Raw genomic sequence first — 27,715 nt, forward strand, 5'->3', positions numbered from 1 at the left:
AGATTATTATTTGAAGGTTTAGAGTTTGGCACATGCAAATTTACTTGGAACGGCAGGTAAATACCGCATATAGGTAGATATGGTGGACACTCATGGAATAAACTTGGTTCAAGGAATTTGGATGCACAAGCAGTATTCCCGCTTAGTACAGAAATCTTGGGTAGCAAAGGATTCTAAATAGCAAGCACCACATGTTGGAGGATCTATAACAATATAACTTCTATACAAATATACCCAAGCATAACTCATTATGTTGTCTTCCTTGTCCAACTTCAACTAATTTGCTCAGGTTTGAAAATAATTAATGGGGATCACAATCATAGAAGATGTCCAGGATAGTATATTTATATGTGAAATCTCTCTTCCTTCAATATTCTTTCATGAATTGTTCAAGTGACCAATACAATGTTTGCTAACTTTCAATAAATTTACCAACTCTAATTCTTATATGTGAAGTCATTACTCCCCATGGGATAAGCATATGAAACATATATAATTTCAGATTTATGATATTCAAAACATTCAACCATTTACTCATACGATATAAGTGAATCACATGAGTAAATGACAAACTACTCCAAAAAGATATAAGTGAAGATCAATGAGTAGTTAAATAATTATGTAGCTATGTGAAGACTCTCCCTCATTTAAGAATTTCAAATCTAATGTATTTTATTCAAGCTACAAGCAAAGCAAAACAAAATGACATTGCAAGGATAGCACACATCATGTGAAGAAGCAAAAACTTTGGTTCAACCGATACTAACCGATAATTGTTGAGGAAGAAAGGTGGCATGCCTACCGGGGCATCCCCAAGCTTCGATGCTTGAGACTTCTTGAAATATTATCTTGGGATGCCTTGGGCATCCCCAAGCTTGAGCTTTTGTGTCTCCTTAATTCCTTTTATATCTCGGTTTCCCTAATCTCAAATACTTCATCCACACAAAACTCAACAAGAACTCGTGAGATAAGTTAGTATAAACCAATGCAAAAAACCTTATCATTTTCTACTTTAACAAATCACTAAAAATTATTATTCAACACTGCACACTAAATTCCTCTGGGTATTTCATACTCCTATCCTCAAATAGAATCATTAAAACAAGCAAACATATGCAAACATAACAGCAATCTGCCAAAACAGTACAGTCTGTAAAGAATGCAAGAGTATGAATACTTCCCTACCTCCAAACATTATGAAATTCTACCACACTGTAGAAAATTTATCAGAGCTTAATATGCAAAAAGTTTCAACATTTTATCATATTCTGACTTTTCTAGGGAATTTGTGCAACAGCGGTAAACTTTCTGTTTTGAAACAACAACATGTATACTTGCAAAATAGGCATGGTAAAGGCTATCCTTGACATTTTTATTGAAAATAGAGATGCAAAACATTAATCTAAATAACAGAAAGCAAATTTTAACAAAGGAAAATGACACTCCAAGCAAAATACATATCATGTGGTGAATAAAAATATAGCTCCAAGTAAAGTTACCGATGAACGAAGACGAAAGAGGGGATGCCATCTGGGGCATCCCCAAGCTTAGGCTCTTGGTTGTCCTTTAATATTACCTTGGGGTGCCATGGGCATCCCCAAGCTTAGGCTCTTGCCACTCCTTATTCCATAGTCCATCGAATCTTTACCCAAAACTTGAAAACTTCACAACACAAAACTCAACAGAAAATCTTATGAGCTCCGTTAGTATAAGAAATTAAATCACCACTTTTTGTACTGTTGTGAACTCATTCTAAATTCATAATGGTGTAATATATACTGTATTCCAACTTCTCTATGGTTCATACCCTCCGATACTACTCATAGATTCATCAAAATAAGCAAACAACACACGAAAACAGAATCTGTCAAAAACAGAATAGTCTGTAGCAATCTGTAACTTTCGAATACTTCTGGAACTCTAAAAATTCGACAAAATTAGGAAGTCCTAAGAATTTGTTATTTAATCTTATACAAAAAGAATCAACTGAAAAGAACGTTCCCGTGATTTATGAAAACTAATCTCGTGCGCGCAAAAGTTTCTGTTTTTCAGCAAGATCAAATTAACTATCACCGTAGGTTATCCTAAAGGTCTTACTTGGCACTTTATTGAAACAAAAAGCTATAAAACATGATTACTACAGTAGCATAATCATGTGAACACACAAAAACAGTAAAGGTAAATATTGGGTTGTCTCCCAACAAGCGCTTTTCTTTATTGCCTTTTTAGCTAGGCATGATGATGACAATGATGCTCACATAAAAGATAAGAATTGAAACATAACAGGAGCGTCATTAAGCATATGACTAGCACATTTAAGCCTAACCCACTTCCTATGCATAGGGTTTTTGTGAGCAAACAACTTATGGAAACAAGAATCAACTAGCATAGGAAGGTAAAACAAGCATAGCTTCAAGATTTTCAACACATAGAGAGGAAACTTGATATTATTGCAATTCCTACAAGCATATGTTCCTCCCTCATAATAATTTTCAGTATCATCATGAATGAATTCAACAATATAACCAGCACATAAAGCATTTTTTCATGATCTACTTGCATAGAAATTTTACTACTCTCCACATAAGCAAATTTATTCTCATCAATAGTAGTGGGAGCAAACTCAACAAAATAACTATCATGTGAAGCATAATTCAATTGAAAATTAAAATCATGATGACAAGTTTCATGCTTATCTTTATTCTTTATAGCACACGTGTCATCACAATAATAATCATAAATAGGAGGCATTGTTTCATCATAATAAATTTGCTCATCAAAACTTGGGGGACTAAACATATCATCTTCATCAAACATAGCATCCCCAAGCTTGTGGCTTTGCATATCCTTAGCATCATGGGTATTCAAAGAATTCATACTAACAACATTGCAATCATTCTCATCATTCAAAGATTTAGTGCCAAACATTTTAATGCATTCTTCCTCTAGCAATTGAGCACAATTATCGGAATCCTTATTCTCATGAAAGATATTAAAAAGATGAAGCATATGAGGCACCCTCAATTCCTTTTTTTGTAGTTTTCTTTTAGATACTAAACTAGTGATAAAACAAGAAACTAAAAGATTTGATTGCAAGATCTAAAGATATACCTTCAAGCACTCACCTCCCCGGCAATGGCGCCAGAAAAGAGCTTCATGTCTACTACGCAACCTTCTCCTTGTGTAGACGTTGTTGGGCCTCCAAGTGCAAAGGTTTGTAGGACAGTAGCAAATTTCCCTCATGTAACATCCCAAAATTCTAAATTTTGGAATGTTATAATAAATAGATAGATTTGATTGTTTGTTTGATTGTTGTGTGATTGATTGACTGAATGTGAGTGAAATTCTAACTTTTTCAAAGTTAAATGAGAGGGAATAAAAAGGACTTTCCCAAACTTTCATTTTGCATTTATGATCTTCGTGAATTCAAATTCTTTTCAAATACAAAAACCCTAGAGAGAAGATGACATGACTTCTTCCATTTAAATAAATGAAAAGGGATTTGAAAGGATTTGAATTTTATTTGGAAATGTTTTCAATTCAGAAAACTTTAAGCAACTCAATGATTTTCATGAGAGAAGATAAAATGACTTCTTCAAAACTTATGAAATATGAGTTGGAAGTTTAAAAGGATCAAATTTAAAATCCTTTTGAAATTATTTTCAATTTGGAGTTATTTGATTTTTTATTCAAATTATTTTTCTACAAAAATAAAATATATGGAAAATAGGGTAACATGATTCTCTACATCAGAAAATTGGAGATAAATAAATTTGAAATTTATTTTTTTATTTTTAAAATGATTTTTATTGGATTTTAGTAGGGCAGTAGCACTCTTTGAATTATTTGAAATGGTGTGGACTTTATTTGACTCTAGAAAAATGTTCGTCTCGTAGAAAATATTTTTCTGAAAATTTTGATATATTACATACCTATATAAAAATTTATTTTACTTTTATTTATTCAGTTTTCCTTTCTGTTTCTATTTAAAATAAAACTATATGTGCGGCCTGTAATTATTTGTCGCTCACGTGCGCTGCATAGTGGCATCGGGCGCCCCATCACTTCATTTTTTTCTTCTCTACTACATGGGCCAGGCCCAGCCGGCCCTATTCCTCCCCATATTTTTTTCCATAATTTTTTTTCTTTTCTTTCTCTTCAATTGCTCAAAAAAAACTGCAATGCGGACGGCCGGCCGAACCGCCTAAGGCCTTTAGGCCCATGCGAGGCGCCTCCCTGTTTCTTTTCTTTTCGTCTACGTTTAGTCCCACATTGCCTAGCTTTTGACCCCTAAACCTCTTTTCCACCTATAAATATAGACCCATAGAGCCTCCAAAAATCATCCGACTCGGGTTAAATCAATATTTTGGTTTGACTAGATTTCTTAAAGAAAAATATATCTCTCCTCTCCGGCGGGACTTTTGGAAGTTGTCTCCTCACTCCGAAGTCGTCTTTTCTATACCTTATAAAGGTATATTTATTCGTTCTCTGTATTTATATGTTAGACCAAAAATTCTTTTAGTCGTAGCTATTTTTCTTCTATAAAATAGCTTGGCTCTGATTTTTCAAATAGCCATAACTTTTTACTCGTTCATCCAAATTAGATGAAACCAGCACCTATAGTTTTGTTTTGTTTTCACCTATCCAGTGAATCTGTCACATCAACTTTTTGAAATTTTCAAATTTCGAAATTTGTTCAGATTCGTATTCAAACTTCTTTTGATCGTAACTTGAGTTTCGTAGCTCGGTTTGAGTTGATTCTTTTTGCAAATCGAAGCTCTTGACATAAACTTTGTGATAAGGCCAAATTTATATAATTTTGGTACTGTTAGAAATTGTTTTATGTTGCGAGAATTATTTGCTTGGTTTTGATGTTTTCCGAACTGTCTTCTTCGTCCTTCCCGATATTCTGAGTGATTGCTTATGTGTGGTTACTATTGCTTGCTCACGATAGATTGAACGGAGTGCGACGAGTAGAACTATCAAGAGTTACGAGTGCAAATCATATTCATCAACATTGCAGGCAAGTTCACACTTTGATCATATCCCTTTATTACCCAGTTTTTATGCATTAGATCAACCCTCACACATTGCATGAGTAGGATCTCTTAACTTGTGGGTTTGGGAAGTAGTTGATGAGGTAGGAACCTATTGTCCTGCATTCAAACCTTGGGAGTTACTTCTACGTTTTGCTTATACTGCTATGCTATGCTCGTAGACATGGATTGGGTTTGAGTGTATTCCATGACAGATGTGAGATTGTTAATTAATGGTTAAACTTAAGGTCGCTACTTAAATACACATCTGGGTGGATTGAGGCACCTGGGGTATCCAAAGATTGCCTGTTTTTTTTTTGGAAATCCCGGGGTTCCGTGTGATTCTCCTATGGACCGCCACCCAGGCTCAAAGGGATCATAAGATTATTCATGCTAGAATCTTCCGTGTGCAGCCACAAGCTATTATGGGCTCTAGCATAGTTGAGTATGTTGCATGAGCTGTTCCAGTGGTAGGCTAGCAGATGTAGGGGATGTAGGTTGGTACTGTCTACCCGGGGTTAGAGTTAATGCTTCTGAAAGACTGTGTCTCGGTCATCCGTTTGTCAAACACCATGTAGTGCAAGAATCCCAACGGAGGAGATCGAGTCTTGTGGGGAAAAGTGCACAAACCTCTGCAGAGTGTACAAACTAATCATGGTTAGCCGTGTCCCTGGTTATGGACAATTTTGAGTCTCTCGTCTTTGGATATTCATATTGATATCATCATGTTACTTTAATTAATCTTGTTGGGTTAATGATGATACTTAATTGGGATTGAGATGCTATCAACCATCTCAATGTTTAACAACTACCATGATAGTCAAATAAAATTTATTCCTTTGCAGTAGGGAAAAATTGGCTTGTCGCAAAAACATTATAACCATAGAGCTCTTCCACCAGCCATATATGCATGTAGTGATAGCCTTTGTTCATCATTTCTCTATGGTATGAATTTGCCAGTATATTCCATGTGATGACCCGTTTTCAGGCTGCAACGTTTCATGTTGCAGGATATCTACGACAAGTAAGTGATACGTTAGGGTTATGATTTCTACACTCAACTTTGCCGTTGGTGTTGATGGGAATCCACAACCTTGTTACTTCCGCTATTTGGATTGAGGTAATAGTATTTACATTACTTTATACATGTGATTTACCTCTGTTATAAATCCTCGAGTACTATGCGTGTCAGCATACCGATCCAGGGATGACACTTAAGCGCAGAGACATGATCCTTTCGGGTCGGGTCACTACAAGATGGTATCAAAGCACATGTTGACTGTAGGACATGACCCTAGAAACTCGCAAGCCCATAGGAAGGATTTTCTCTAAAACCTTCTTTTTCAAAATGATCTTTTACCTCTTTTCTCTTCTCAGCTTATTCAAACATTCCCTTTAAGTGAGACCGTACCCCTTTTCCCTTTGGACCACTCGAAGATTCGACGGATGAGACCACTTCAAGAAGTACAAGATATCGGACAACTAAGACCACTTTGGAATGAAGAAGATTTTACCATGTAAATGGAAACTACAACGGTTGAAGACTCTGAAGACTAGGAGAATTTGAAGATTTGTATGACCTAGGAATGGCTACTCTTATGGAAGTTGGCAGATATGGAAGCCGTCAATGCCCGAGATCAAGGTGTATCGGAGAAAGACTGGAACGTGGAGCATTAGAAAACAAAGTTTTTTCAAGGAAAACCCTAAGGCAGGAGATATCCACTATGGAGAGATAGCTCATGGAAATGACAAGGACAGAAACACGGCTATCCATGAAGTTATCGCCCGCTTATGCTATTTTCACCGTGCTGAGTTAAGCATGCATATGCATGGAAGGATTGGATGGTAGAAGGCTGATGGAACACCTATCAGCAAGATGAAGTTTTAACATTAGCCGGTGTATCACCAGGATCTGGAGTATTACATCAAGAAGTTAATATGGACCTGCAGGAAACAGTATTTGATAAGGAAGCGTTTCGTGAAGAACTCAGGACCCAGAAGCTGAAAGTAGCTAAGCTAGAGGAGCAAAACCTTGAGACATCAAAGATTCGTCAGGAACTGAAGGACAGTAGGATCATGGTTCATGTCAAGGATGTTGAAACCCAGAAGTTTGGAACGCAACTCCAGAAATATGAAGGACGTCACGAGAGACTTCGCGTCAACAGAGATGATCTGGCAAAAGAACTTGAGAAAGACAAGCATGATCGGAAGAAGCCATCGGAGACATGAACAAGACTTGAAGAGTTTGACGATTTTGAAGATTTATTGACCTTTAGAAGACCAAACCCCTGTTATATACCTACATTAGATGCGACGATTGTCAGCTGTCATTTGTTTGATGTTTCTCCGACAGCCACAAATAAAAATCTGTCTTTTCAAAAACATTGTTTGTATTGTGTGCATCCCTCTCTATCTCTCTTATCCCACCCCAAACCCATGGACCCAATAGAGGATGAATGGAGATGAGCTTATATTTTCTGGACCAATGACTCAATTGGAGACGGACCGATGGATTCAGAACATGGAGGATCACATGGAGAATAACCCTATAGCCGGAAAGGATATGACCCAGCATGCTCTTGAGTGCTTTGAAAGAGGTGCCACTACCTGGTAGAGGATGTACCAAACCATCAATGGATGGCAAGGAGTAACCACTTGGAAGGAATTTAAGTGGACTTTGTTAAAGTCTTGGCTTGTGTCCCAAAAGTTGAGGCCTTATGGAAAGGATATGAAGAAACCTTGTGCATACAAGCTTTGTGGAGAAATAGGACACAACCATAAAGAAAACAAGGAAGAATACCCTCATAAGCGGAGGATTACCAAAGGAGTTAGCAGAGGATCTCAGGGAACTTCGGTTGGAGATTGTTCCCAAAGGTTTTGTTGCAGCAATGGAAGTTCAGTCTACATTGTTGGGAAAGATCCGTGAAGCTCAGAAGGATGACAAAGAGATTGCCGAGATAAAAGTGAGAATGAGCAAAGGAAAGGCCAAGGATTTTCGTAAGGATGAGCACGACACCTTATGGTTCGAGGACCGTGTATACGTGCCCAATAATGCAAATATCAGGAAGTTAATACTTCAGGAGGCTCATGACTCACCATACTCGATTCGCCTTGGAAACACCAAGATGTATTTGGATTTGAAGGAGCATTTCTGGTGGACTGGTATGAAGAAGGATATTGCGGAGTATGTAGTCGTAGGTGATGTATGCCATAGAGAGTAAAAGCAGAGCATCAGAAGCCAGCAGGATTACTACAGCCTATGCCAATACCCGAAGGGAAGTGGGATAAGCTTGGCATGGATTTCATTACCGGATTTCCCAGAACCAGATCGGGATATGATTCTATCTGGGTAGTAGTTGATTCGCTTGACCAAAGTGGCTCACTTTATCCCAGTGAAAACCACCTATACAAGTGCGAAGTTGGCCAAGATATATTTGACCAGGATCGTATGTCTGCATGGAGTTCCGAGGACCATCGTATCAGATAGAGGAACACAGTTTACCTCAAAGTTTTGGAATCAGCTGCACCAGACTTTGGGTACTAGGCTAGAGTTCAGTACAGCCTTTCATCCACAGACAGATGGATAGACCGAGAGAGTCAATCAGACTCTGGAGGACATGTTGAGAGCGTGTGCGCTAGATTATGGATCTAGTAGGGATGATAAGCTACCTTACGCGGAGTTCTCATACAACAACAGTTACCAAGCCAGTTTGAAGATGGCCCCTTTTGAAGCTTTGTATGGGAAAAGGAGCCAGACACCGTTGATGTGGGATGAAGTTAGAGGCCGTCAGTTGTTTGGACCAAAAGTGATCAAGGAGTCAGAAGAGAATGTTAAGTTGATTCGAGGTAGACTGAAGGTAGCTCAGTCCAGGCAGAAGAGTTATGCAGACTCAAAAACGCAAGGAGGTAGTCCATGAAATTGGAGACAGAGCATGTCTTCATGTGTCCCCTCTGTGAGGAATTAAACGATTTGGAGTTAAGGGAAAGTTAGCCCCGAGATTTGTAGGACCATAACGAGTTTTGGAGCGTATGGGAGAAGTGGCCTACAAGTTGGAGTTACCCGAAGGACTGTCAGGAGTTCATGATGTGTTTCATGTTTCCTAATTGAAGAAGTGCCATGCAGAGATGGCCAATATTCCCCTATAAGGACGCTTGACCCCTGGAAAAGACAATGATATTCCACGGAGTGAATTTCGGACAAAATTAGTACGTTTATCTCGATATGTGGGATATCCCCAGAAATATGAAGAGATGAAGTACTGTTGGATATAAAGGAGGTAGAATTTTGGTGATATGGATCAATGGAAATTCCATGATGAGTCTGAGTAATCACGTCGTAGTTTGGTACCAATAGAAGGAAGAGAAATAGTACCATTGGATGGATTTTAAGTATGCTAGGAAGTTGGATGTTGGAATAATGATCAGTTGCCCCGATGATGAGTTCAAGGTTTGCAAGTGATGAGATGGGCCATAACCCACATGCTCCAGGACCTGCCAAGAAGCAAGCACATTCTTGCTGCAGGAAAACCCCTGGAAGAAGTTACGATTTTTATCGATAGACGATTTTATAGGAGTTTACGTAAAACCTGAGAGTTGTGAAGAAACGATAGATGTTTGTTTGGCTTGCAGAATCAATGGATTTATCCGAACTTGGTTCGTTGACAAGAGAAATTCTGCAATGTTTGTGAGGATGACCGAGTGTTAGAATGCGAGATTCGCTAAACCATGTACAAGGAAATGATTTGGGTGCGGGATGGATTGATCACCATACCGACTTACTCTTATTGTTCACCTTGCTATACGGGATGGTAAATCTGAGTGACTTACCTATAGTAGAGAGACGACGGTGTTAAACCTTGTTTGAACTTTAGAATGGTATAAGAATGTTTCCCTTGTACACGGCAGTTGTTGCCAATCGTAGGTTATACGGTGAGGATCAAGCAGACCCATTTCCTGCAGGAGAAACCATAAATCGTTGACCACCATGAGATACCGATAGTTGTTTAGTATTGGCGCCAGACCCATCAGCTATGAAGACCCAGTCTCGGAATAACCTTACCAAGATGAAAAGACAGAAGAATTGAGGAAAAGGTTATGCCGCTACCCAAAGAGCCAGAGAAGGAATTTTCCTGAAAATTTGAGAAGACCGGCCCCGTCAAGAATAAGGATGGAGTATATGAGTACTGATGGGACCATGACAATGTTTCTAAGGGTGGTAGCACCCCAGACCCCCTGGGATGATCGATGGATTTTGAGAAGACCCCAAACCTAACCTATTTCTTGCTAGCCTCTCCGAATCTCGAGGACGAGATTCCTTTTAAGGGTGGTAGGTTTGTAACATCCCAAAATTCTAAATTTTGGAATGTTATAATAAATAGATAGATTTGATTGTTTGTTTGATTGTTGTGTGATTGATTGACTGAATGTGAGTGAAATTCGAACTTTTTGAAAGTTAAATGAGAGGGAATAAAAAGGACTTTCCCAAACTTTCATTTTGCATTTATGATCTTCGTGAATTCAAATTCTTGTCAAATACAAAACCCTAGAGAGAAGATGACATGACTTCTTCCATTTAAATAAATGAAAAGGGATTTGAAAGGATTTGAATTTTATTTGGAAATGTTTTCAATTCAGAAAACTTTAAGCAACTCAATGATTTTCATGAGAGAAGATAAAATGACTTCTTCAAAACATATGAAATATGAGTTGGAAGTTTAAAAGGATCAAATTTAAAATCCCAACCGGCCCTATTCCTCCCCATATTTTTTTCCATAATTTTTTTCTTTTCTTTCTTTTCAATTGCTCAAAAAAACTGCATTGCGGACGGCCGGCCGAACCGCCTAAGGCCTTTAGGCCCATGCGAGGCGCCTCCCCGTTTCTTTTCTTTTCGTCTACGTTTAGTCCCACATTGCCTAGCTTTTAACCCCTAAACCTCTTTTCCACCTATAAATATAGACCCATAAAGCCTCCAAAAATCATCCGACTCGGGTTAAATAAATATTTTGGTTTGACTAGATTCCTTAAAGAAAAATATATCTCTCCTCTCCGGCGGGACTTTTGGAAGTTGTCTCCTCACTCCGAAGTTGTCTTTTCTATACCTTATAAAGGTATATTTATTCGTTCTCTGTATTTATAGGTTAGACCTAAGATTCTTTTAGCCGTAGCTATTTTTCTTCTATAAAATAGCTTGGCCCTGATTTTTCAAATAGCCATAACTTTTTACTCGTTCATCCAAATTAGATGAAACCAGCGCCTATAGTTCTGTTTTGTTTTCACCTATCCAGTGAACCTATCACATAAACTTTTTGAAATTTTCAAATTTCGAAATTTGTTCAGATTCGTATTCAAACTTCTTTTGATCGTAACTTGAGTTTCGTAGCTCCGTTTGAGTTGATTCTTTTTGCTAATCGAAGCTCTTGACCTAAACTTTCTGATAAGGCCAAATTCATATAATTTTGGTACTGTTAGAAACTGTTTTATGTTGCGAGAGTTATTTGCTTGGTTTTGATGTTTTCCGAACTGTCTTCTTCGTTCTTCCCGATATTTTGAGTGATTGCTTATGTGTGGTTACTATGGCTTGCTCACGATAGATTGAACGAAGTGTGACGAGTAGAACTATCAAGAGTTATGAGTGCGAATCATCTTCATCAACATTGCAGGCAAGTTCACACTTTGATCATATCCCTTTATTACCCAGTTTTTATGCATTAGATCAACCCTCACACATTGCATGAGTAGGATCTCTTGACTTGTGGGTTTGGGATGTAGTTGATGAGGTAGGAACCTATTGTCCTGCATTCAAACCTTGGGAGTTACTTCTACGTTTTGCTTATACTGCTATGCTATGATCGTAGACGTGGATTGGGTTTGAGTGTATTCCATGACAGATGTGAGATTGTTAATTAATGGTTCAACTTAAGGTCGCTACTTAAATACACATCTGGGTGGATTGAGGCACCTGGGGTATCCAAGCATTGCCTGTTTTTTTTGGAAATCCCGGGGTTCCGTGTGATTCTCCTATGGACCGCCACCCAGGCTCAAAGGGATCCTAAGATTATTCATGCTAGAAACTTCTGTGTGCAGCCACAAGCTATTATGGGCTCTAGCATAGTTGAGTATGTTGCATGACCTCTTCCAGTGGTAGGCTAGCAGATGTAGGGGGTGTAGGTTGGTACTGTCTACCCGAGGTTAGAGTTAATGCTTCTGAAAGACTGTGTCTTGGTCATCCGTTTCTCAAACACCATGTAGTGCAAGAATCCCAACGGAGGAGATCGAGTCTTGTGGGGAAAAGTGCACAAACCTCTGCAGAGTGTACAAACTAATCATGGTTAGCCGTGTCCCCGGTTATGGACAATTTTGAGTCTCTCGTCTTTGGATATTCATATTGATCTCATCATGTTACATTAATTAATCTTGTTGGGTTAATGATGATACTTAATTTGGATTGAGATGCTGTCAACCATCTCAATGTTTAACAACTACCATGATAGTCAAATAAAATTTATTCCTTTGCAGTAGGGAAAAATTGGCTTTTCGCAAAAACATTATAACCATAGAGCTCTTCCACCAGCCATATATGCATGTAGTGATAGCCTTTGTTCATCATTTCTCTATGGTATGAATTTGCCAGTATATTCCATGTGATGACCCGTTTTCAGGCTGCAACGTTTCATGTTGCAGGATATCTACGACGAGTAAGTGATACGTTAGGGTTATGATTTCTACACTCAACTTTGCCGTTGGTGTTGATGGGAATCCACAACCTTGTTACTTCCGCTATTTGGATTGAGGTAATAGTATTTACGTTACTTTATACATGTGATTTACCTCTGTTATAAATCCTCGAGTACTGTGCGTGTCAGCATACCGATCCAGGGATGACACTTAAGCGCAGAGACATGATCCTTTCGGGTCGGGTCGCTACACCTCAACTGGGTGACCTAAGGTTTATCAATCCGTGGGAGGTGTAGGATGAAGATGGTCTCTCTCAAACAACCGTGCAACTAAATAACAAAGAGTCTCTTGTGTCCCCAACACACCCAATACGATGCTAAATTGTATAGGTGCACTAGTTCGGCGAAGAGATGGTGATACAAGTGCAATATGGATGGTAGATATAGGTTTTTGTAATCTGAAAATATAAACAGCAAGGTAGCAAGTGGTAAAAGTGAGCGTAAACGGTATTGAAATGCTAGGAAACAAGGCCTAGGGTTCATACTTTCACTAGTGCAAGTTCTCTCAACAATAATAACATAACTGGATCATATAGCTATCCCTCAACATGCAACAAAGAGTCACTCCAAAGTCACTAATAGTGGAGAACAAACGAAGAGATTATTGTAGGGTATGAAACCACCTCAAAGTTATTCTTTCTGATCGGTCTATTCAAGAGTCCGTAGTAAAATAACACAAAGCTATTCTTTCCGTTCGATCTATCATAGAGTTCCTACTAGAATAACACCTTAAGACACAAATCAACCAAAACCCTAATGTTACCTAGATACTCCAATGCCACCTCAAGTATCCGTGGGTCTGATTATATGATATGCATCACACAATCTCAGATTCATCTATTCAACCAACACAACGAACTTCAAAGAGTGCCCCAAAGTTTCTACCGGAGAGTCAAGACGAAAACGTGTGCCAACCCCTATGCATAAGTTCACAAGGTCACTGAACCCGCAAGTTGATCACCGAAACATACATCAAGTGAATCACGTGAATATCCCATTGTCACCACAGATAAGCACATACAAGACATACATCAAGTGTTCTCAAATCCTTAAAGACTCAATCCAATAAGATAACTTCAAAGGGAAAACTCAATCCATTACAAGAGAGTAGAGGGGGAGAAACATCATAAGATCCAACAATAATAGCAAAGCTCGCGGTACATCAAGATCGTGCCAGATCAAGAACACGAGAGAGAGAGAGAGAGATCAAACACATAGCTACTAGTACATACCCTCAGCCCCGAGGGTGAACTAATCCCTCCTCGTCATGGAGAGCATCGGGATGATGAAGATGGCCACCTGTGATGGACCCCCCCTCCGGCAGGGTGCCGAAACAGGGTCCCCATTGGTTTTCGGTGGCTATAGAGGCTTACGGCGGCGGAATTCCCGATCTATTCTGCTCCCCGATGTTTTTAGGGTATATGGACATATATAGGCGAAAGAAGTCGGTCAAGGGAGCCACGAGGGGCCCACGAGGGTGGGGGCGCGCCCAGGGGGTAGGGCGCGCCTCCCTGCCTCGTGGCTTCCTCGAATCTTCGCTGACGTCTACTCCAAGTCTCCTGGATTGCTTCCGTTCCAAAAATAACTCTCCCGGAGGTTTCATTCCGTTTGGACTCCGTTTGATATTCCTTTTCTTCGAAACACTGAAATAGGCAAGAAAACAACAATTTGGGATGGGCCTCCGGTTAATAGGTTAGTCCCAAAAAATAATATAAAAGTGTTTAGTAAAGCCCATAAACATCCAAAACAGATAATATAATAGCATGAATATTTCATAAATTATAGATATGTTGGAGACGTATCAACCTTTCATGAGTTTACTAGAGAGAGCCCTACTCTCATAGATTGCGACGTTTAACAATCAGACTCATATAGGTGTGTTCTTCAAAAGATGTTCTGCAGGACGACATCTCTGCTTCAATGAGCCACTTAGAACACATTAAGATATACATCAACCTGCCATGAAGATTAGGAGAGTATTGCTAGAGGTATATATGATTACTATGATGTGGAACGAATAGAAGAATTTGTTGCTTTTATGGGTGCTTATGAAATTGAATCTATGTTTAAAGAGTTTGAAGATTTTGATGATTCAGTTTATAGACCTGAAAATTTAGCTATCCTTAAATATTGTTATGAGAATTATGAATACAATTACGATATTAATGCACTTATTGAGAAAGTCTCCGCTGTCCAAGAAGAGACTAATATTTTGCAGGAATCTATGGAAGAAGAAGTTGATGAAACTGTGAGCTCATTGGATGAGAAAGATGAGGAGGAGAGCGAAGAACAAAAGGAGGAAGAGCGGAAATATCACCCGTGCCCACCTTCTAATGTGAGTAACTCTTCAACTCATAAATTGTGTAATTCCCCTTCGTGCTTACCGAAGGATGATTGCTATGATGACTGTTATGATCCCTTTGATTCTTTTGAAATATCCCTTTTTGATGATGCTTGCTATGCTTGTGGCCAAGATGCCAATATAAATTATTCTTATGGAGATGAACTTGCTATAGTTCCTTATGTTAAACATGAAATAGTTGCTATTGCACCCACGCATGATAGTCCTATTATCTTTTTGAATTCTCCCAACTACACTATATCGGAGAAGTTTGTGCTTATTAAGGATTATATTGATGGGTTGCGTTTTACTACCACACATGATGATTTTGATAGATATAATATGCATGTGCTTGCTGCTCCTACTTGCAATTATTATGAGAGAGGAACTACATCTCCGCCTCTTTACGTTTCCAACACGATAGAATTGCAAGAAACTGCTTATACTATGCATTGGCCTTTACTTTGCGTGCATGAATTGTTCTTTTATGACATGCCGATGCATAAGAAGAGAGTTAGACTACGTCATTACATGATATATGTTACTTTGTGCTCACTACTAAATTACAAATCATTGTTAATTAAAATTGGCTTTGATATACCTTGGGATCCGGGTGGATTCACTACTTGAGCACTATATGCCTAGCTTAATGGCTTTAAAAAAAGCGCTGCCAGGGAGACAACCCGGAAGTTTTAGAGAGTCATTTATTTCTGTTGAGTGCTTTCATATAGTTTAAAAACAACAAAAATAAAGAGGGGAACCCAAAACTTTTTCAAAAAGAAAAGTGAAAGTGAGAGAGACGAGCATTGTGAAAGTGGGGGACGTCCTTGAACTTTGTTCATGCCCATGGGAACTTTGTGAATCTTAATTACAGAAACTTTTCAACAAAAATAATTATCCCCTTGTACAATTCCATTGTATTATAAAAATAATGTGCCAAGGTTTGCCTTTAGGATGTTTACAATGCTTGTTGGTTTGTACGGTGCAGGACAGAAACTTTGGCTGTAGTGCGCGATTTTACATTTTTTACTGGAATGTCAAATGGTTCTTATTCTTTTTGCAGTGTATTTCTATACAAATTGTTTATGTTTCCTAATTTTGGCAGAATTGTTCAAGTATCAGAAGTATGGTGAATGTTCAGATTGTTACAGACTGTTCTGTTTTAGACAGATTCTGTTTTTGATGCATAGTTTGCTTGTTTTGATGAAACTATCAATTTATATCAGTGGATTAAGCCATGGAAAAGTTATATTACAGTAGACATAATGCAAAAACAAAATATTAATTGGTTTGCAACAGTACATAGAGTAGTGATTTGCTTTATTATACTAACGGATCTTACCGAGTTTTCTGTTGAAGTTTTGTGTGGATGAAGTGTTCGATGATCGAGAAGGTCTCGATATGAGGAAAAGGAGGAGAGGCAAGAGCTCAAGCTTGGGGATGCCCAAGGCACCCCAAGTAAATATTCAAGGAGACTCAAGCGTCTAAGCTTGGGGATGCCCCGGAAGGCATCCCCTCTTTCTTCAACAAGTATCGGTATGTTTTCGGATTCGTTTCGTTCATGCGATATGTGCAAGTCTTGGAGCGTCTTTTGCATTTAGTTTTCACTTTTCTTTTATGCACCATGCTGGTATGAGATAGTCCTTGGTTGATTTATAGGCTCTTTCCACCTCACTTATATCTTTTGAGTATGGCTTTATAGAATGCTTCATGTGCTTCACTTATATCATTTGAAGTTTGGATTGCCTGTTTCTCTTCACATAGACAACCGCCATTTGTAGAATGCTCTTTTGCTTCACTTATATTTGTTAGAGCGTGGGCATATCTTTTGTAGAAAGAATTAAACTCTCTTGCTTCACTTATATCTATTTAGAGAGATGACAGGAATTGGTCATTCACATGGTTAGTCATAAAATCCTACATGAACTTGTAGATCGCTAAATATGATATGTTTGATTCCTTGCAATAGTTTTGCGATATAAAGGTGGTGATATTAAAGTGTGCTAGTGGGTAGTTGTGGATTAGTAGAAATACTTGTCTTGAGGTTTGTGATTCCCGTAGCATGCACGTATGGTGAACCGTTATGTAACGAAGTTGGAGCATGAGGTATTTATTGATTGTCTTCCCTTGTGCGGAGGTCGGGGGCGCGCGATGGTTAACTCCTACCAACCTCCCCCCCTAGGGGCATGCGTAGTAGTACTTTGCTTCGAGGGCTAATAAACTTTTGCAATAAGTATATGAGTTCTTTATGACTAATGTTGAGTCCATGGATTATACGCACTCTCACCCTTCCACTATTGCTAGCCTCTCTAGTACCGCGCAACTTTCGCCGGTGCATTACACCCACCATATACCTTCCTCAAAACATCCACCATACCTACCTATTATGGCATTTCCATAGCCATTCCGAGATATATTGCCATGCAACTTCCATCATCATCATATACATGACTTGAGCATCATTGTCATATTGCTTTGCATGATCGTAAGATAGCTAGCATGATGTTTTCATGGCTTGTCCGTTTTTTGATGTCGTTGCTACGCTAGATCATTGCACATCCCGGTACACCGCCGGAGGCATTCATATAGTCATATCTTTGTTCTAGCATCGAGTTGTAATATTGATTTGTAAGTAAATAGAAGTGTGATGATCATCATTATTAGAGCATTGTCCCAAAAAAAGGAGAGGCCAAAGAAGCCTAAATAAAAAAAATGGGGGGCCAAAGAAGCCCGCAAAAAAAGAAGAAGAAGAAGAGGCAATGTTACCATCCTTTTACCACACTTGTGCTTCAAAGTAGCACCATGTTCTTCATATAGAGAGTGTCTTGAGTTATCACTTTCATATACTAGTGGGAATCTCCATTATAGAACTTGGCTTGTATATTCCAATGATGGGCTTCCTCAAATGCCCGAGGTCTTCATGAGCAAGCAAGTTGGATGCACACCCACTTAGTTTTCAGTTTGAGCTTTCATACACTTATATCTCTAGTGCATCCGTTGCATGGCAATCCCTGCTCACTCACATTGATATCTATTGATGGGCATCACCATAGCCCGTTGATACGCCTAGTTGATGTGAGACTATCTTCCTCCTTTTTTGTCTTCTCCATAACCACCATATTCTATTCCACCTATAGTGCTATATCCATGGCTTGCGCTCATTTATTGCGTGAGGGTTGAAAAGGCTGAAGCGCGTTAAAAAGTATGAAACAATTGCTTGGCTGAAACCGGGGTTGTGCATGATCTGAATATTTTGTGTGATGAAGATGGAGCATAGCCAGACTATATGATTTTGTAGGGATAACTTTCTTTGGCCATGTTATTTTGAAAAGACATGATTGCTTTATTAGTATGCTTGAAGTATTATTGTTTTTATGTCAAATGATAGACTATTGCTTTGAATCACTCGTGTCTTAATATTCATGCCATGATTAGATACATGATCAAGGTTATGCTAGGTAGCATTCCACATCAAAAATTATCTTTTTTTATCATTTACCTACTCGAGGACGAGCAGGAATTAAGCTTGGGGATGCTGATACGTCTCCGTCGTATCTATAATTTTTGATTGTTCCATGCCAATATTATACAACTTTCATATACTTTTTGGCAACTTTTTATACTATTTTTGGGACTAACATATTGATCCAGTGCCCAGTGCCAGTTCTTGTTTGTTGCATGTTTTTGTTTCGTAGAATATCCATATCAAACGGAATCCAAACCGGATAAAAACGGACGGAAATATTTTTGGAATATTTGGAGAATTCCGGAAGAAAAATCCACGCGAGACGGTACCCGAGGGAGGCACGAGGCAGGGGGTGCGCCCCACCCCCTGGGCGCGCCCCTGACCCTCGTGGGCCCCCCGTAAGGCAGATGATGCCCTTCTTCGGCCGCAAGAAAGCTAATTTTTGGTAAAAAAAATCACGGTGAAGGTTTCAGTCCAATCGGAGTTACGGATCTCCATATATATACGAAACGGGAAAAGGGCAGCCAGGAAAAAACGCAGAAACAGATAGAGACAGAGAGACAGATCCAATCTCGGAGGGGCTCACGCCCCTCCCAAGCCATGGAGGCCAAGAACCAGAGGGGAAACCCTTCTCCCATCTAGGGAGAAGGTGAAGGAAGAAGAAGGAGGAGGGGGGCTCTCTCCCCCTCGCTTCCGGTGGCGCCTGAGTGCCACCGGGGCCATCATCATTACCGCCATCTTCATCAACAACTACACCACCATCATCACCAACTCGTCCCCCCTCTATGCAGCGGTGTAACCTCTCTCTTACCCGCTGTAATCTCTACTTAAACATGGTGCTCAACGCTATATGTTATTTCCCAATGATGTATGGATATCTTATGATGTTTGAGTAGATCCGTTTTGTCCTAATGGCTATTTGATGATCAAGATTGGTTTGAGTTGCATGTTTTATTATTGGTGTTGTCCTATGGTGCTCTCCGCGTCGCGCAAGCGTGAGGGATCCCCACTGTAGGGTGTTGCAATATGTTTATGATTTGCTTATGGTGGGTGGCGTGAGTGACAGAAGCACATACCCGAGTAAGTAGGTTGTTTGCGTATGGGATAAAGGGGACTTGATACTTTAATGCTATGGTTGGGTTTTACCTTAATGATCTTTAGTAGTTGCGGATGCTTGCTAGAGTTCCAATCATAAGTGCATATGATCCAAGTACAGAAAGTATGTTAGCTTATGCCGCTCCCTCAAATGAAATTGCAATAGTGATTACCGGTCCAGTTAGTGATTGCCTAGGGACAAATAACTTTCTCGTAACAAAAAGCTCTCTACTAAAATTAATTTAGTTGTGTCTTTATCTAAACAACCCCTAGCTTTTATTTACGCGCTCTTTATTATCTTGCAGACCTATCCAAAACACCTACAAAGTACTTCTAGTTTCATACTTGTTCTAGGTAAAGTAAATGTTAAGCGTGCGTAGAGTTGTATCGGTGGTCGATAGAACTTGAGGGAATATTTATTCTACCTTTAGCTCCTCGTTGGGTTCGACACTCTTACTTATCGAAAACTTTTGCGATCCTCTATACTTGTGGGTTATCACCCACGGGTGTCGCTTTTCGGCACTGCCATGGCCTCCAACTATGCCCCTCTTCGAGCTCAAGGCAAACCCTAGGGCCGATTTCTTTGGACATGATGGCAACGGTGTCTGGTCATCGTCTTCCTTCTTGAAGGTGTTGTCTTGTTGGGTTTGGCGATTTTGGACTTCTTGCTGGTTTGACATGCTGCTTTTGGTTCGGGCGTGGGAAGTTTAGCTGTTTTGTATCCTCTGTTCGGCCAAAGCATCCCTTGTCTCTCTGCTCTAGGCACCATGTTACGCATTCCTGCATCTGTTTCACGCATATGTCCCTCATTGTACTCATTCTATTTTCTTGTATCAATGAAAAAAGATACGCAATCTTTGCGTATTCGCAAAAAAGAGAGTCGACCACAACGTCCTAGTTGTTGGCCGGCCGGCCTGGCATCCAAGTGCCCGCCCAGTGGCAAGGGGCCCCGAAAATCCTACATCTACGAAGAGCTAGGAAAACTTTTACGTAAACCTCCAATCTAAACTCTTCCCCCCCCCCCCCCCCCGATTTTTTGGGGGTGGGCCCGTCCGCCCCTTATCTCCAATCATACTTCTCCACCTGCCTCATTACGTTAATCCCATACAATTATTTAAATAGCTCTAGCATTGCTCAAGGGGGGCCCCGTGGTGAGCGTCTGGAACTCATCCTTTAGTCACGCCAACCACCGGCTGAGTAGCTTGTCCACGTGGTTGCTCGTCGGAGCTTTCGTTCAATCGATATACCAAGATGATACAACTGTACCGAGCAAAATGTCTAGTCTCTACGTAGCACGATGCACACAACCTGAAGGTCAACGCAGTGCTCAAGAGGTAGCAAGGAGCATGTGAGATTGTTGAGAAAATTACTGCAAACACTGAAGGAACACAGCCTGAAGGTCAAACGATCGAAGTGCTTGTTCGCGCAGCAGCAGATAATATACTTGGGGCACAAGATCAGCAGTGATGGGGTGGCCATGGATGACAGCAAAATTGAATCAGTCCGTGATTGGCCGCGTCCGGAATCAGTTCGTAAGCTGAGGGAGTTCTGGGGGCTGGCGGGCTATTACCGTAAGTTCGTCAGAAACTTTGGTATCATTTCTCGCCCCTTGACGGACATGCTTAAGAAAGGTACCTTGTTTATCTGGACACCAACGGCTGAGACAGCATTCAATGAATTGAAGAAAGCCCTGGTTCAGGCCCCGGTGCTGGCATTGCCAGATTTCACAAAGAAGTTTGTGGTCGAGACGGACGCGAGTGCTACGGGAGTGGGTGCTGTGCTTATGCAGGACGCTCACCCCCTGGCCTACTTGAGCAGGGCTCTCGCCCCACGCAACCTTGAATTCTCTGCTTATGAAAAAGAATGCCTAGCGCTGATGCTTGCAGTGGACCACTGGTGCCCGTATCTGCAACACGCGGAGTTCCTGGTGCGCACGGATCAAAAGAGCTTGCTCCACTTGACAGATCAGCGGCTAAACACACCAATTCAACAGAGAGCCTTCACCAAGCTCGTGGGTCTTCAATTTCAAATCCAGTACAAAACGGGCATCACCAACAAGGCAGCCGATGCGTTGTCAAGAAGAGATCATTGGGAGGAGGGGGAGCTCGCAGCAGTCTCAGTCTGTCGGCCAGCATGGCTCGAGGCCGTCGCAAGCAGTTATCGTCAGGACACGGAGGCCCAGCGCAAACTGGAACAGCTAACGCTGGATCCAACTAGTGACAGTGATTACGCATTGCAGGATGGGGTGATTCGTCACAAAGGACGCATTTGGATTGGCTCTTATGAAACAACTCAGCTAGCCTTGATCAAAGCTCTGCATGACAGCGCGATCGGAGGCCATTCAAGATTCTATGCTACTTATCATCGTGTCAAAAACCTCTTCTCTTGGAAAGGTATGAAGGCCATGATCAAACAGTACGTGAAATCTTGCGACACTTGTTAGAGAGCTAAGACAGAGAGGATCTCTCCAGCAGGATTACTGCAACCTCTTCCAATTCCTAAAAGACCGTGGGCAGTTGTGTCTCTTGATTTCATCGAGGAGCTGCCGACCTTAGGAGGGCAGAACGTAATTCTCGTGGTGGTGGATAAATTCTCAAAATATGCTCATTGCATACCCCTGAAACACCCTTACACAGCTTTGACAGTGGCAGAAGCGGTCATGAAGAACATTTTCCGTTTGCATGGGTTGCCCCTGGCCATCATCTCGGACAGAGACCGGATCTTCACCAGCGCGATTTGGTAGGAACTATTCAAGCGATCTCAAACCAAGCTGAGATTGAGCTCATCTTATCATCCACAGATTGATGGGAAAACCGAGTGGGTGAATCAGTGCTTAGAAGGATACTTACGTTGTGCGGTGCACTCGTGCCCGAAGAACTGGAGCAAGTGGCTGTTTTTGGCTGAATATTGGTACAATACGGCTTTTCACTCCTTGCTAGGGTGCACTCCTTTTGAAGTGATCTATGGGCACCTGCCGCGGGAATTTGCATTTACACAGGTGGAGGAGAGCTCAGTGCCGGACCTGTCAGCGTGGTTACAGGAGAGAGCAGTCATGATGGATCACTTGCAGCAGCAGCTAAAACACGCACAAGATCGAATGAAGAAGCAACCAGACAAGCACCGCACGGATCGGTCCTTTGAGGTAGGGGATCTGCTGTACTTGAGGCTTCAGCCATTCATTCAGACATCGGTGGCTCAGCGGCCATATCAAAAGCTGGCGTTCAGATATTACGGGCCGTATCCTGTCATAGCTCAGATCGGGAAGGTGGCATACAAGCTCCAGTTGCCGGTCGACAGTAAAATACACCCAGTTGTGCATGTCTCTCAATTGAAGAAGGCGATCAGTCCAGGCATTTCTGTAAGTCCGAGCCTTCCACCAGCTAACTCTGTGTTGCAGGAAGAACACTTCCGTGAGGCGATTTTGGCAACCAAGTTCATCAAGACGCAAGGGGAGATGCGCCCACGACTCCTGGTGCAGTGGAGCGAGATATCGCCGTCGTTGGGAACCTGGGAGGAACCAGCAGACCTTCGTCGTCATTTTCCAGCAAGCACGGCTTGGGGACAAGCCGAGACTCAAGGGGGAGAATGTCACGCCTGCAGGGGCGACCCCGACGGCAGAAGGCCAAGGAGAGGGACTGGACCAGGTGGCAGTTAGAGAATGAGGCTAATTGGCATTTCCTATTGGGCTTTAGTGTGTGCGTTGCGTGTTGGGCCAACCGGGCCTGCGTGCCTGTGAGTGTGGTTAAGTAGCTAGGCTACCAGAGAGTGAATTATCGAAGAACATAGAACTGGATCGGCAGAGAGAAGTTTCTCTTCCTCTGATTTCTACCTTTCCCCTTCCTCCAAACCCTACCTACCTCTTTCTTCATCCCCTCCCAGATCCGATCCCGAGCCTTCAGTAGATCGAGCCTGTTACACACAGACCCACTTTCTACAGTGTTTGTGGCTTGCCAAAGTCCTCAGTCGGGCAACTCCGGCCTCGGCGACCCAATAGCTGCATCCCTTTCAGCTTGCTTAGCTCGTCGATGTCCCGATAGCTACGGCCTCGATAGCTTGGATCTGCATCCCTCTAGTACTAGCTTCCTATGTTGTGGGTTGCCGCCGCCTTCCCTCACGGTTGTCTTTGCTTTGCTGCCTGCCCTATCCTGTACACCTCAAAGACTCCCCTTTCCCTAGATCTAATTCTCGTGGGTATGGAGGCGGTGCTAACCTCCAGCGGCAGGTGCAACACCATCAACTCCCCTTACAGTCATGGCAATTCCAACCAGCGGTGGCTTCCTCATCTTTGATCCCAGATCCGATGGCTATGGGATTGCTCAGCCTCAGGCCAGGGAGAAATCCCTACTCAGCTTACCGGGTGTCGTGGAATTGTCACGGCAGATGTCCTAGTGTGAGGACTTGAGAGGGGTTGAGTGGAATCGAGAAACGCAACACAAGACAAGGATTTAGATAGCTTCGGGCCTCGGGAAACATCATCCGGTAACAACCCTACATGTTGTTTGTGGCTAGGTCTCATTATCATCACGAGGGAGTCGCCGTAAACCGGCTCTCCTAGTTATGGCTAACCCTTAAGATTATTTTTCTCCCTTCCTCTTGGGGTGCCCTGCCCCTCCTTATATATGTTGAAGGGGCGGGTTACATGTAGAGTCCAACTCGGATTAAGACTTAAACTATTCTGACTTCTCTTCATGGGCTTCTTAACGTATTGGGCTTCATAACGTCTCGGGCTTCATAACTCCAGGCAACTCTATCTGCCGAGTTATGACTGTCAACCAGTTATCATTGTCTGTCGGGTTATGACTATCAACCAGTTATCATTGTCTGCCGGTTTATGATTGTCCGCCGAGTTATGACTGTCAACTAGTTATCACTGTCTACCGGTTTATGATGGTCTGCCGGTTTATGAACTGACTTAACATCTGTCGGGTAATCGTCTGACTTAACACCTGCCGGGTTATCATCTGACTTAGCTCCTGTCGGTTTACCACCAGCCGGTTTACCGTCTGTCTTAGCCATCTGTCTTAACTATCTGTCTTGACTGTCTGCCAGTTTACCAAGTCCCAGCCGGCTAATAACTCCGGCCGGGTCATACCGCCGGAGGTTAGCACCGCCTCAGCCTCAGGCCAGGGAGAAATCCCTACTCAGCTTACCGGGGCAGGCAGAAGCGGCGCCCACTGATACGTCTCCGTCGTATCTATAATTATTTATTGTTCCATGCCAATATTATACAACTTTCATATACTTTTTGGCAACTTTTTATACTATTTTTGGGACTAACATATTGATCCAGTGCCCAGTGCCAGTTCCTGTTTGTTGCATGTTTTTGTTTCGCAGAATATCCATATCAAACGGAATCCAAACCGGATAAAAACGGTCGGAGAATATTTTTGGAATATTTGGAGAATTCCGGAAGAAAAATCCACGCGAGACGGTGCCCGAGGGAGGCACGAGGCAGGGCGGCGCGCCCCACCCCCCTAGGCGCGCCCCTGACCCTCGTGGGCCCCCCGTAAGGCGGTTGATCCCCTTCTTCGGCCGCAAGAAAGCTAATTTTTGGTTAAAAAAATACGGTGAAGGTTTCAGTCCAATCGGAGTTACGGATCTCCATATATATACGAAACGGTGAAAGGGCAGCTAGGAAAAAATGCAGAAACAGAGAGAGACAGAGAGACAGATCCAATCTCGGAGGGGCTCATGCCCCTCCCAAGCCATGGAGACCAAGAACCATTGGGGAAACCCTTCTCCCATCTAGGGAGAAGGTTAAGGAAGAAGAAGGAGGAGGGGGGCTCTCTCCCCCTCGCTTCCGGTGGCGCCGGAGTACCACCGGGGCCATCATCATCACCGCCATCTTCATCAACAACTTCACCGCCATCATCACCAACTCTTCCCCCCTCTATGCAGCGGTGTAACCTCTCTCTTACCCGCTGTAATCTTTACTTAAACATGGTGCTCAACGCTATATGTTATTTCCCAATGATGTATGGCTATCTTATGGTGTTTGAGTAGATCCGTTTTGTCCTAATGGCTATTTGAGGATCAAGATTGGTTTGAGTTGCATGTTTTATTATTGGTGTTTTCCTATGGTGCTCTCCGTGTCGCGCAAGCGTGAGGGATCCCCGTTGTAGGGTGTTGCAATATGTTTATGATTTGCTTATGGTGGGTGGCGTGAGTGACAGAAGCACAGACCTGAGTAAGTAGGTTGTTTGCGTATGGGATAAAGGGGACTTGATACTTTAATGCTATGGTTGGGTTTTACCTTAATGATCTTTAGTAGTTGCGGATGCTTGCTAGAGTTCCAATCATAAGTGCATATGATCCAAGTAGAGAAAGTATGTTAGCTTATGCCTCTCCCTCAAATGAAATTGCAATAGTGATTACCGGTCTAGTTATCGATTGCCTAGGGACAAATAACTTTCTCGTAACAAAAAGCTCTCTACTAAAATTAATTTAGTTGTGTCTTTATCTAAACAGCCCCTAGCTTTTATTTACGCGCTCTTTATTATCTTGCAGACCTATCCAAAACACCTACAAAGTACTTCTAGTTTCATACTTGTTCTAGGTAAAGTAAATGTTAAGCGTGCGTAGAGTTGTATCGGTTGTCGATAGAACTTGAGGGAATATTTATTCTACCTTTAGCTCCTCGTTGGGTTCGACACTCTTACTTATCGAAAACTGTTGCGATCCTCTATACTTGTGGGTTATCACCCACGGGTGTCGCTTTTCGGCACTGCCATGGCCTCCAGCTATGCCCCTCTTCGAGCTCAAGGCAAACCCTAGGGCCGATTTCTTTGGACATGATGGCAACGGTGTCTGGTCATCGTCTTCCTTCTTGAAGGTGTTGTCTTGTTGGGTTTGGCGATTTTGGACTTCTTGCTGGTTTGACATGCTGCTTTTGGTTCGGGTGTGGGAAGTTTAGCTGTTTTGTATCCTCTGTTCGGCCAAAGCATCCCTTGTCTCTCTGCTCTAGGCACCATGTTACGCATTCCTGCATCTGTTTCACGCGTATGTCCCTCATTGTACTCATTCTATTTTCTTGTATCAATGAAAAAAGATACGCAATCTTTGCGTATTCGCAAAAAAGAGAGTCGACCACAACGTCCTAGTTGTTGGCCGGCCGGCCTGGCATCCAAGTGCCCGCCCAGTGGCAAGGGGGCCCCGAAAATCCTACATCTACGAAGAGCTAGGAAAACTTTTACGTAAACCTCCAATCTAAACTCTTCCCCCCCCCCCCCCCCGATTTTTTGGGGGTGGGCCCGTCCGCCCCTTATCTCCAATCATACTTCTCCACCTGCCTCATTACGTTAATCCCGTACAATTATTTAAATAGCTCTAGCATTGCTCAAGGGGGCCCCGTGGTGAGCGTCTGGAACTCATCCTCTAGTCACGCCAACCACCGGCTGAGTAGCTTGTCCACATGGTTGCTCGTCGGAGCTTTCGTTCAATCGATATACCAAGATGATACAACTGTACCGAGCAAAATGTCTAGTCTCTACGTAGGACGATGCACACAACCAACACGCTCAACATACCAAAAAGGGAAAAAAATGATTTTACACCCCAAAAAAAAAGCTCGCCAGAGCTGATGTGGCATGTCAATGCGGACAATCACTACTAGCCACAAGAAGATTAACTAAGCAGGCCGCTTGTGTGTAAATAAATACTAGGGCAATATATTTATGGCTGTTGTTGATTGGTTTTAGATAGCTAACCGCTCATGCCCAGCAGTGATATATTATGGTTATAGTTGACTTGTCGAGATCGATAGTGGAATCTTCATTTTGATATGATTGTATATTTCAATCGAATCGTGAATTGGTCGATGATCCTGGTATGCATATCCAGCTTAATTTTGTTTATAGACGGCAGCCGCCCCAACTAACGGCAGCTAGCGAATAATCAAGGGGAACAATGGGTAGATAAAAGTAGGAGTACGTACGTTGGCTGATTATTAGAGCATCTGCATGCCAAAGCATCAAGTGCTCGACTTATTAAGACTAATTAACAAGATAAAACTGAAATTTTGTCTTCTTAGCATGCATGGGTTTGC

General features: G+C 41.8%; 1 protein-coding gene across 1 annotated transcript in view; it reads left to right on the plus strand.

Moving 5' to 3' along the window:
* Positions 1 to 23,326, plus strand: part of LOC120963603 (uncharacterized) — a 49,985-nt gene extending 26,659 nt beyond the window's left edge. Inside the window, exons 3-4 of the mRNA XM_073497968.1 lie at positions 21,056 to 22,064; positions 22,611 to 23,326. Coding sequence (XP_073354069.1) covers positions 21,056 to 22,064; positions 22,611 to 23,326 — 1,725 coding nt within the window. The remainder of the gene's footprint in view (positions 1 to 21,055; positions 22,065 to 22,610) is intronic.
* The last annotated feature ends 4,389 nt before the right edge of the window (positions 23,327 to 27,715 follow it).

This window comes from Aegilops tauschii, chromosome 4 (assembly GCF_002575655.3).
Source record: "Aegilops tauschii subsp. strangulata cultivar AL8/78 chromosome 4, Aet v6.0, whole genome shotgun sequence".
Lineage (NCBI taxonomy): Eukaryota > Viridiplantae > Streptophyta > Magnoliopsida > Poales > Poaceae > Aegilops > Aegilops tauschii.